General features: G+C 33.6%; 2 protein-coding genes across 2 annotated transcripts; both read left to right on the plus strand.

The window, feature by feature from the left end:
• The first annotated feature begins 3197 nt into the window (after positions 1-3197).
• On the plus strand, positions 3198-3968 carry LOC120775082. The gene is made up of 2 exons (XM_040105081.1): positions 3198-3346; positions 3499-3968. Exons 1-2 carry the CDS (start codon positions 3239-3241, stop codon positions 3772-3774), a joined length of 384 nt encoding a protein of 127 aa, XP_039961015.1. The 5' UTR covers positions 3198-3238; the 3' UTR covers positions 3775-3968.
• A 2124-nt stretch (positions 3969-6092) lies between these two features.
• Positions 6093-6845, plus strand: LOC120775081. The gene is made up of 2 exons (XM_040105080.1): positions 6093-6240; positions 6396-6845. The coding sequence occupies exons 1-2, from the start codon at positions 6133-6135 to the stop codon at positions 6714-6716; spliced, it is 429 nt and encodes a 142-aa protein (XP_039961014.1). The 5' UTR covers positions 6093-6132; the 3' UTR covers positions 6717-6845.
• Positions 6846-12649: the final 5804 nt, after the last annotated feature.

A 12649-nucleotide genomic window follows, 5' to 3' on the forward strand; every position in this document is an offset into this window, starting at 1 on the left:
ATTCTTGCTCGCCTCAAACACTGGCAACATTTGTGTTAGATATTAAAAAAAAATCGTTAGGTGCGGCAGCTTTAAAAAATCTTATCTGGAAGGCTGGTTTAAGTTTTGGAAATGGAAAATATTTTTTATTTATAAAGTAAAAATTTTGATTCTAAGTTTACTACAAACAGAGTGCACTTTATAACAACAACTAAACGTTTGTTTAACCATCAATTAATTCTACATTCCCTTCAGTATTCTTTGGTTTCGCGGTTAAATTCTCAAACCGATTAGTTTTTCATTTCCACAGTTTTCTTTCTTTTGTCTCGCAAAATACTTAATATTAAATATATATGTATGTATGTATTTACTGGCTCTATGCAATTCTATTTTCGTAACCCTAACGTGTAAAAGCTTATCGTTCGCTAATTTTTCTCGCCGCTTTGCTTGAATTATGCTCTCTGACTGCAGAGGTACTCTCAGAAATTAAATTAGAGAGTGAACGTTCAGTTGCGGCGGCATGCATATGTAGATTCTATAGACACCCAGTTGGAAAATGGGTATGAATTATTCTTTCTCAAAAACAAAAAAAAATGATTATAATAGACCAGTGTAGAAGCCTCTGACAATGGTAAAAATTTAAAGAAACTCATAATGGATTGAAACTCATTGGAAACGAAAGATAAAGTGAAAAAAATGTTGGGCAAAATAAATTACGAATAATTTTAGGTTGGAAAAGGAAAGGGAATGATATAATTGAATTTTTAGGGTTAAAATTGTTTAGCTCAATTTCCGGCAGAACTAAAAGCCTTATAGCCCTGACAGACGACAGCGCTAATATGCATTAGCGGGCTTAAGTTACATTTATTTGCGCATTTGACCCATGTGAATGCAAGTTTGTAATGCACAAGAATTTCGTGCATTTGGCTGAATTAAGTAGGCAACATTGGTTAAAAATGACAGATTTTTGCTATTGTTAGACAGATGTCGCTTGAAATCTGCCGCTTTATTTGTTTTTACAGCTTCAGAGGTAAACAGTTTTTATATTACTAATTAAATTATGTGCAAGTATATTAACAAAAACAAATTTTAATATTTTTAGATGGCAGAAAATAAACAACGCACAGTTTGCTATTCATTTTTCCAATATTCTTCACTTTTTCACACACTTTCATTTCACTTTTTGTTTTAATAAATAAACAAATTTCACTATCTGCCGTCTGTCACCATAAAATTTCAATGCGCATTAGCGTTGCTTAAGGCGCATTCATTTTGCTCGTCTGTCAGGGCTATTATAGAAACAAGTTATATGGCAAAGTTTGTAGGTAACCCTTTCATTAACGCGTTGTAAAAAATAAAAATGTCTACAACACTTCTATCAGTGCCTCAACATTTATGTGAAAAAATTTCAAATAACCACTTTTTGGGTATATTAATCCGATCTGAACAATTTCTTCATAGGTTGCACCTTTATCTTAGACAACAAGCCATGCCTAATTCCGAGAAGGTATCTTTTCAAATTAATTAGTTTTCAATACAAGCACTTGATTCCGATCGCTCAGTTTGTATGGCAACTATATGCAGTAGTCGTCCGATACCGACTCCAATAAATGAGTAGTTTTTTGCGGAATATAAGACGTATAAATTCAGATCGATATCTCAAAAGCTCTGGGACTAGTTATATACATTTATACGCTTTCTTCTGGGTATTATTAACATAATATACCATGCTCAGGGCATACAATTTTAAAAAAGTGGGAAATGTGCTGAAAATCGATATTCGTTTAGAAGAGCTGTTTTTTTGTGAGCTAAGCAGTGACAGTTTATCTGCAGTGATAGTTTACTTTTTCCAACCGGGTACCTTGCAGCTGGTGGTGATAACGGAGAATAAGGCAAGCAAAATCACGTTTGAGCAAATAAATAAAAATAACTAAATTTGTTTTGTAAACAGATGCATACATTGTAATCCATTATTATGTACATATTTATTGAAATTGCATTGTTATAAGTATGTGCCAGCAGCTGTTTCAATATTGAAATATTGAAGACTTTTCAATAAATATAATATAAATTTTATATACATATCTGTATATGTATGTTGGTAAGCACGTGTGGGTATTTGTAATATAATATGTAGTAAATAAAAAAATGTTTACAGTTTGAATCGTTGACGTGGCCTAATTGCTCCAGACTATTCATAAATATATGTATGTCTAGCTAAAAAGATTCATATATAATTATAGACAGTTAGCTATAAATATGCAATTATAAAGGAAATTCATAAAATATAACAAATTATGTATGTATATACATTTTAAAGATCATTTTGGTCTAAGTAAAGGTAAAGCACGATTGTCTGAGAAACAATGCTTTCCGAGTACCAGGATGTCATGGCTTAAGACCTAGAATCAAGTGCTCAATCTGCCGAATATCGTGGCAAAGGTAAGCTGAAGCCGAAAAAACCACGTCATAACAGGTCAAAAATCAAGGTTATGTCGTTTATCGAGGTGTGGTGCACTTCGAATTCCTTCCGACTGGCCACACTGGCAACAAGGAATACTATTTTAGTGTTATGCGTCGTTTGTGTGAAGCTGCTTATAAAAAGAGACTGGAATTATGCGTCGACAACTCTCGGTTTTTGCACCAAGAAAATGCACCGTCGCATACTGGATTGATTCTTCCACCGTATTCGCCTGACTTAGCTTCGTGTGACTTCTGGCTCTTCAGCAGACTCAAACGACCGTTCCGGGGAATCCGTTTAGAGCCAATTGATGATATTAGACTTGAATTACTACGCGAATTGCAGGCTATTCCGGAAATTAACTTTAAGAACTGTTTTTTAGCACAAGTGCCTTGGTGCCAAGGGAAATACTTTGGGGGAGACGACATACATTTTGAAGAATAAATTAAGATTTTGAAAATTACGAACAAAGTCTAACTATTTTTCGCTCATACTCGTAATAGTAAATCACTATAAGTTTTTATTAATTTTTGAGTCACTGAAATTTAATTATTCTGAAAACCTCCAACCAAATGACTATACCAATAAAATTATATGCTTTTGAATTGCTCTCTAAGTTTGCCAGTTTCCCACAGGGCATTAAATGAAGTGCTTGTAGAAAAAGGGATCAGTATATGTGTGAATACATACGTACATACATATATGCAAACGATGCAAAAGTTGAGTCTTTTGGTCACTGCAAGCAAATAGCTTATAACTGCAAACGATCAGTGCAACTTAGCAAGCCGAAAGTGCATAATGTCTATCGCAATTGTTATATTTTCAACAATTATTTTTAATATCTGCGAACCTCAAATTTGTTTTGAGGCACAAAATAAGTCCTACATAAGCAACGGCTTCAATGAGGTAGGTTTGGAAAAGTATTTGGAGTAAGAGCATTTATATAGGTACATATGTATGTATATATGTCTTTTTATTATACTTATTATGAAATATGTATATAATGCGTAAAACAAAGTGCAAGCATTTAATGAGGAATTCACATTTTTTTATAATAGATAATATTAGACAGCTGCGAAGTAAATGTGGATCAGGACACATTTAAAGCCAATAGATACTTCTATGAGGTATCATCTTCACAGGATGATTCTAAACATTCTCAGGAATCCGTCTGCAATATGAACAGTGTCGAAGAAACATACATTGAAAGTGAAAACGAGGAAAAAACTGATGAGAAACAGAAACGAGATGGTGCCGGTTTTATTCTGGCTGTGATATTAGTTGTAGTTATTATCGGTGCTGCCGATAGTGGCGGACGCCGTAGGTATAGATGAGGTTATAAAATAACTATTTATGTCGGTGTGCAATAAGTAAAGATGTACAAATATTAATAAATATGCAGAACTGTGTAGGCAAGGATATAAGATATTAAAGGACTCCGTTGACGATGTTAGCCGCAAATTTTTTCATATAATTTTTTATTCATTTTTATTGTGATGAAACGATAATAATCTGCACAAATGAGTTATGTTTTGAGTTTTATTTCCATGTATGAACACGTAGGTAAATAATTATACCTATATAAATATGTGTATACATATACATGCTTGTATACATATATTTTTATACATATGTATATAAGTATAATGGTACCTTTATCTATACAAAATGCGGGGAAGAACCGAATTTAAAATGCATGAGACCAAACACAACCCTGACGTCATTAGAATTGAGAGCGCTAGTTAGGCAGGGTACAACCCTGTAGTTTTGACGTTTCGCAACTGGATGGCAACAGTGCAGTATTACCAAAAAATAGCTCATGAAGAATTTTCTATTCGCAAAATAATCATATATAAATATTTCAACTGAACTAGTTACCGTTATTCCTGGGATTTATTTCTCAAAGAAATTAATAAAAAAATTTATTGATTTACGACTGGCAAATATTAGGTAATTTATTTTTTAGTACTAATTATAAAATATTTATGTTTTCCAAAAGATATGCAAATAATAAAGATTCAGTTAAAATATTTTGTACTTTTATGTTTAAAATGAAAAATGTCGTGTGGAACTTCTAACAAACACACAAATTTAGTTTAGGTTAGTTAAGTTTTCTTGCAATTCATTTCAAAAACGTTTTCATGAAACTATTAAGAACAAAATTTCACGAATATAACGGCGTTTTCAATAAGATCGCTGCAAAAGTTTTTTTAAATAAAACAAAAATGGTTTGGGGTAACAATGAAATTCTTTATTCCTGTAAAAATATATTTTTTGTCATTATGTATGGAACTCGATTTATTTTATATGGCCATCAAGAATAAATTGGCCGATACTGCTGCAATTCCACGGCGTTACAACCCACGACCGAGGCGGCAAATTGACTGGGCCATTTCGTGAGATAACACGTTCACCAAACTGAGTTTTCAATAAACAGATTATGACATTGTGGCTTTTGGCGCCATCGTGTTGGAACCATATATTGTCCAAGTCCATATCACCGAATTCGGGCCAAAAAATATTAGGCTATCATTGAGCGGTAGCGATTCCCATTCACAGTAACGTGCCGGTCTTGATCATCACGGAAGAAGTACGCCCCAATGACACCGCCGGCCCATAAACCACACCAAACTGTATTTTTTCAGGATGCAATGGCTACTCATGTTTAATTTTCAAGTTGTTGCTCAGCAATCAAAATCTTTTCACAGAATTCGCCACAACGACGTCACAGTGATGCCCAAAGCTGGCGAACAACGTGGGCGAGACTTATTTGAGTCTTCAATATTCTCGTCACCACGGGCACTTCTTTGTCTACTGGTACGGGAACATTTTGAACTGTGCCCGTAGGTTCATAAGCCAATTATAACGACCATAAATGGGATGTTACGCTCTTAAAGTTTAGGACTTTTTTCAAACCGGCTATATTAATAATTTTCCAAAATATATTATAATTGTTTTTAGTGATGCTTCATTTTAGACCCAAATCTTACGAATATGGTAGCTGGGCGACACCTCTCACTTCGTGTTTGGCCTAAATGTCAGTCCCAATCATATCAGAATATGACGGCTCATTATCAAAGTGAAACAACCAGAAGTGTTACGACAAAGAATGTCTTGTTAACGTCTGTGAAACAACGATTACAGGATCTCGTGAAACGTACTCTTACTGGCGACGAGTTTTGGATCTCTGCTTAAGACCTGGAAACAAAAGATCAATGTGCCCAATATCTTGGCAAAGGTGAGCCGAAGCCGAAAAACCTCGCCAAAACAAGTAAAATCATGTCTAAGAATACCATTTGAGTATTATGCGCGGTTGCGCGAAGCTATTCGTAAATAGAGGCCAGAATTATACGTTGACAAATCTTGATTTTTGCACTACGATATTGCATCGTTGTATACTACATTGATCCTTCGTGAGTTTTTCGCAGAATTTCCATTATTCTGAAAACCTCCAATCAAATTACTTTACCAATGAAATTATATGCTTTAGACGCACTCTCTAATCTTGCCAGTTTCCCACAAGGCATTAACTAAAGTACTATGCATGAATGTTTGTAGAAAAAGAGATCAGTATATTTGTGAATACATATGTACATACACACATACATACATATATGCAGACGATGCAAACGCTGAGCAAATAGCTTATAAGTGCAAACGATCAGTTCAACTTAGAGAGCCGAAAGCGAAGAATGTCTAACGCAATTGTAATATTCTCAACAATAATTTTTAATATCTGCGAACCTCAAATTTGTTTTGAGGCACAAAATAAGTCCTACGTAAGCAACGGCTTCAATGAGGTAAGTTTGGAGAAGTAATTGGAGTAAGAGCATTTATATATGTATATGTATGTATGTATGTTTATATATATATCTTTTTATTATACTTATTAAAATATATACTGTGTAAAACAAAGTGCAAGCATTTAATGAGGAATTCACATTTTTTATAATAGATAATACTAGACAGCTGTGAAGCAAATGTGGTTCAAGACATATTGACAACGAGTAGCTACTGCTATCAGGTACCATCTTCGCAGGATGATTCTAAACATTCTCAGGAATCCATTTGCAATATGAACAGTGTCGAGGAAACATACAACGAAATTGAAAGCGAGGAAATAAGTGAAGAGAAAAAGGAAGGTGATGGCGGTGCTTTTCTGCTTTTGATATTATTTGCATTTATTCTCGGTGCTGTTTCCGAAAATGAAAGTGGACACAAAGGGTATAGGCGAGTTTATAAAAGAACTCGTTACAATAAGCAAAGATACATGTAAATTAATAAATATGATATGGATATAAGAGATAAAAGCACTCAGCTGACGATTTTAACCGAAAGTTGTTTCTTCCAAATTATAAGTAATTTTATTATGATGAAGCGATAATAAAAAGCAGAAATAAATCAAGTTTTGTGATTTATTTCCATACTTAAGCACATACATGGGTAAATACATATATCTATACGTTATCTTATTTATATATAAAAATTACGTGTCACATTGTTTGTCCGCGATGGTCTCCTAAACTACTGAACCGATTTTAGTAAAATTTATCACGCTGTGTTCAGTTCGAACCAACTTAGAATATTGGATAGTAAGAACAATTCATAAGTAAAAAAATAGAGTGAAAGCTATATTAAATGGACACACTATTCAGCGGTCATCTCCATTAACTGGACAGAGAGGCTGGTAACCAGACATTGAGAAAGCAGCCTTAATTTCGTTATTTTTTCAAATGAAATTTATTTGTATGAATATTCAAAATTAAGCCTCAACTACAATCCCTTCGATTCTTATACCGACAAACACGTTTCCGCCTTTATTCGTTACTAAAATTTTCACTATATTGAATAGTTTATTATATGAACAATAGTATAAAATGTTTACCACAGCAAAGCATGGCCGGATCCACTAGAATTCACTATATATATATATGTAGTATATATATATATATATATATACATGAGTAAATATCTGTACAAAATGCGGGAAAGAACCGAATTAAAAAAGTATGAGACCAAAAACAAAGGGATATACTTATATGAAACTCTCACGTCATTGGAATTGACAGCGTAAATCACTGCGACAGTTGACTGCACCCTGTACTTTTGACGTATCGTAACTGGAAACACAGGGATGGCAACATTGCAGTCTGACCAAAAATAATAATCATATGAGTATATAAAATTTTATATTCAAACAACGGAAATTAAAACGAAGTAATTATAGTCATTCGTCATTAAAGAGATCTTTTTCTCATAGAAATTAATAAAAACTGGATTCAACCCTCTTTGTATTTGGTAATATTTGTTTTATATTTGTGGTATTTAACTTCGATCCAATAAACGAAGAACGAATCGAAAAAACAACTGTTGAAACATAATAAAAACTGACATTGGAAATTTTTTTATTAAAAAACGAAATCAAGATATTGAATTATGCTGGAGGGTCTAAGGCAGAGAAGAAAAATAGCATGTGGAAGGAGTCTAATATGGCTTCTACATTTCATTTAATATTAATTTGAGCTACATTGAATAGATGCAGTGCTCCTCAAAAGTCAAAAACACTAAGAAGCAAACGATAATGAAGATATATTGTCACAAAAATTAAAAGAAAATAATAAAAAAGATTGAGAATGAAAAGTAAGATCTTAAAATTTGAGGAAATTGATTGTTGCTCTTCCTGTACTTTTCCGACCCTTATCAATGTTAATTTGACTTGACATTGTAGCCAAAGCAACTCATAGATCAGCACCGAGCGATAAATGGAAAGGGTAAGGACGAAAGGAGAAAAGTTAAAACATAAAACGTATTTTGCATAACGACTCAGTGCGAAGGCAAATAAATGAGCGCTGTGAACCTTAAGTGATTGACTGGTCAAGTTAAAAGCTTCTCCGAGGGCAGAGGTAGTGCCGAAGGTGAATTGCGCTTTGCGAAAGAAAGCTGTTGTTGTGCGCGTAGATTTGCGATTTTATTAAAATTTGTTTAGTTTTTCTTTTGCGCTTGCTTGTCAAAGTTAACTTTTGCGTATTTACTTCACTTTCAACTTTCTATTATTTATGATTTTTCTTTCCACAATTTCGCTTTGACATTTTTTTTTTTGTATAAAAGAGGTTAATGGGGACTACAACAATAAAAAAAAGTAGCAATTGCTCTTTGATAACAAGCTTTGACTTTGCCGCTTTAGTGAAGGTGTGACTCAAAGAGCGCGCTACAAGTCATCGAAGCGATATAATTACGAGTTAAGGGGGAGTGAAAAATTAATTGCAAGTAAAAGTAAAGTCATGGCTATAAAGTGTACACAGGAGAAGTGTGTTATAGGTAGCAATATAAGTAAATAAATGCTGATTTTAATTAAAATCTTCAAAATATATTTTTTCTCATATTTAAAGCAAAATTTTTACAAAATTTATCAATTATCGGTTCCACCCTGTGGCAGTCATATGGCGGAGAATGTGTGTATGTTTATAGACGAAAGTAAAATACAACCGAATGATGAAATCAACAAAGCCCCAAATCATGAAAAATATACAAAATACCCACAAGCGTATGTAATCAAATTGTATATAAACAACAACGTTTTCGCGTTACATGCGATCTTTTGATCAAATCAAGAAACTCGTAGATAGTTGTATGCAGAACTATATGCAGTACAGAGCGGATAATGCTCTCTCTTACGCTCCGAGCAATCTCTTCAACAAATTTAAAAATGTTTTTGAAAAATGTCGTTTTTTTTTTAATTTTACAGCGGGTGGGCCCTTTATAGATTTTAACCCACATTTCAATATCTTAAGTTATTTATCGAAAAGCTGATCTCGAACATATCCTCTCTGATTTTATAGCAGAGAAAAAAATATTTTGAGCAATCAATGGTACGAAGCCATACGAATCTTCAGTTATTTTTACAGACATGGCATCAAGAACGTTGGTATCTTATCTAATAAGTCTAAGACTAATACGTCATAAGAGATAAGTTTCAATTGGCTCATACATATATCGAAAGCATGCCTATATGAAGAGCTTAAGGAATACGGCGAAATCTTATACAGAAAATCGTTGGAGCGAATATAGCGGCTCTTTAGTCTCTGCATAACAGAAACGCTAAGAATCACTGCACTAATTTTTGAATGCTAAATCAACCTGCAATCAATTGGCATTGCAGTGGTGAGTTCAGCAGCAAGAGCAGCTGCAAAATTGGCTGTGTTAGGTTAGTGGATAAAATAGATCATATACCTTCACGATTTATTTCAGAGAGAAGGTTTAAGTCACATTTAAAGAGGGTGTATGACTTAGAAGCATGCGCTTTAATAGAATGAAAGTCTATTGCTTGAAGTTGATTCCTAGGCGATCCTTTAAGCTTCCGGAATACTGCAGACTGTTCTAGGTAGAGAAAATGGCTTGATAGCTAAAAATGTAGAAAACAATATAAGAAGATCAATACGAGCATATTCGATAGACAAACTGCAATAATCTGCCAATGTCAAATCAGAGGATGTCCTAAGAAACGGAAAGGCGGTAAATGTAGTGGCAGTTCATTTATTAAGTTCCAGGCCATAAANGAGTTCAAAGAAATGAAATAGGTGATAAGATTGCCAATAGTGGATAATAAAATTATGAGAAGATGGAATACTTTAATAACATGAACCTCCAGCATAAAGAAAGTGAACAGAAAAATAGCTTCATCAAGGATTATTTTCTCACAAAATTTTGTCTGCCTACCATATTATGAATCTAGTGAAAGCTTGCGAACAAGTGTTGCTTACTTATGTTTATATTCTTCAAAATTCTTTTGCTTTCAAAAACCATTGTGTTGTGATGGCTTACATGGATATTTTTAAAGAGAGATATACGAGGTATGACAATTAAGTAATGAGATTGATTACATAAAAACCGTATATTTGAACTGGGATGTCCGCGAGTACCCTCGTCACGGCCGCCTGGATGTCCGCGATCGACTCGAGATGGGTTCCTTTGACCACCGTGAAAGGGAATTTCAAAGTCACAGGTTTACCACAAGCGCGGCAATAAAATCAGTCTCATTACTTAATTGTCAAACCCCGTATTCTATTACAAAAAGTTTTTACGTAAATAATTCCTTGGAATAAACGAATAATTGAATTCGTCAAGAGATAATTGAATTCTATATTAATGACACAATTGAAAAGAATAAAGTTCAAAATCATAATCTGACAACTTCCTCTTATACAAGAGTTGCCTTGTGCAAGGTTTCAGCAATAGAACTGTACAAAATTAAATTAAATTTCTTCTTCAACACTTTTAAACTAACTTTTCTTCAAACAAAATACATTCAGGGTGGGCCAAAAGAAACCAAGGGGTGTAAAAGTTTAATAACTTTTTCGTTTATTAATTTTTTTTTATTTTTTCTTTCAGATTATATAATATACAAAAGGGAAATTTTTTTACACTAAGTTTTTATTTGACCGCCGTTTTCAGCTTCGCACTGATGGGCTCTTTTTAGAGCATTTTCCATAACATCTTTCAAAACTTGTGGCTGTAGCGTTCGAATTTCTGCACCAATGTTTGCCTTGAGTTCAAGGATTGTTCACATACACTCGATCCTTCAAATATTCCGAATTTCTGGAAATTATTCGCCCTCCAAAAATTTGTTTTAAAAGCGCCATTGTGTCTCGGGCAGTATGGGCAGTAGCTCCGTCCTGCTGAAACCACATACCAGGTCTGTTTTCAAGAGCAGGACGTAAAAAGTTCTCTATCATAAACCGATACCGCTCTCCATTTAATTTCAATAAAAAAAATTTTGGCCCACCCTGTACAAGAAATTGTAAAAGAAAGGTGCTATTTAACACACTCATATTTGTTCATATATCAGACAATCCCTATTATAAGCAGATATGCGTTTGGATTTGATTGAAAATAAAATGCTCCAACCTTGATCGGGCACACAAAAGTAGAAAAGGGCAGAATGAAAAATTGAATGTTAAAAAAAATTGTATGCCAAAGGCAATTGGCTTCGCAGTTATTTTCGGCATGTCAAATATGAAGGAATGTGTGGAAGAAGATTTTCCATTTTCGTTTTAACATTTTGGGTTGTTTACAGCATTCATAAGCCTGACAAAGGAAGGAAATCTTCATATTAATCTTTTCTACTGGCTTACAATTTTTAATTCTGGTATTAGTAGGAAATGTTCAGTCGAAGTCGTAATACAATTTGCAAAAAACAGAAATAACCAGTAATTTTTAAAGTTTTTGTAATGTTTTATTAAGTAGTATTTAAAGTTTTGAAAGCTTTCTCTAAAGAATTCGTATAAGATTCATATAATATTTTCAGCATAATTCTTCGCAGTATTCCCCTTGAAAGTATAAGAATACATACTAAGCAAAATGATGGTAAATACCTTAAAGTGTAAGACGTTAACCAGCAATTTCATATATATAACTCAAAAAGTGTCCGAAATATTCACCATTGTTAGAAAAATGATAATCATTATATGGAGTTTTTCGAGTTGTATTATCATCCAACATACTAGTTAATAAAATGTGTCCTGGCTTTCATTAAGGTCCCTCGCATATAATCACTAATCATATCAGCCGGCTTTTTTTTTGGAAAATCCTGACACTACTTACAAGGGGGCTAGGTCAAGTTTTCGCCCTTTTATATCTTTTTGAGGCACAAATATATACTGATAGGAGCAGTATATGCTACAAATGTAATTTTCATTGAGATAACTCAAATATTGGTCGATATATCCAGCATCAAGTCACCTGGAAGTTCGAAAATCTTTATATTATACAAATGCTCAAGGAAGTATTGACCCGATTCAAAGCATTTTTATGCACAGAATAACTGTTGTCAGGAAAAGATTCTGTCTGAATTTCAGTGTATATTATTTCTCACACATTCACCAATATTTTCGGTCTAAGGTCAACTATAGATACTGAGGTCCACATAGTCAGTACCTAGGAGCTTGAACAGTTCTGGTTGAATTTGTACAATTTTTTGGTTATAAAGGTGGATACTTAAAAGGGAATTAGTACTGCAAAATTTTATCCCGTTTATAATTAATATAATATAAAGAGAATGCTACGTACAAAAGTTTGTCGAAATCGGTTAGTCGGATCCCAAGATAACTGGATTCAACAAAAAGTGGACGCCTATTGTCCCATTATCACAGCGGCTCCTATAAAGCCCTCACATACCATCTTGCTGGTAAAATTTAATGCCTTTGGTGCAAT

This window comes from Bactrocera tryoni, chromosome 4, assembly GCF_016617805.1.
Source record: "Bactrocera tryoni isolate S06 chromosome 4, CSIRO_BtryS06_freeze2, whole genome shotgun sequence".
In the NCBI taxonomy this organism is placed as follows: Eukaryota; Metazoa; Arthropoda; class Insecta; order Diptera; family Tephritidae; genus Bactrocera; species Bactrocera tryoni.

Coding starts and splice junctions, on each gene's coding strand:
- LOC120775082 (XM_040105081.1), top strand. CDS start 3,239: ATGTCTATCGCAATTGTTATATTTTCAACAATTATTTTTAATATCTGC. Junction 3,347..3,498: donor TAAGCAACGGCTTCAATGAG/GTAGGTTTGGAA, acceptor TTTTTATAATAG/ATAATATTAGACAGCTGCGA.
- LOC120775081 (XM_040105080.1), top strand. CDS start 6,133: ATGTCTAACGCAATTGTAATATTCTCAACAATAATTTTTAATATCTGC. Junction 6,241..6,395: donor TAAGCAACGGCTTCAATGAG/GTAAGTTTGGAG, acceptor TTTTTATAATAG/ATAATACTAGACAGCTGTGA.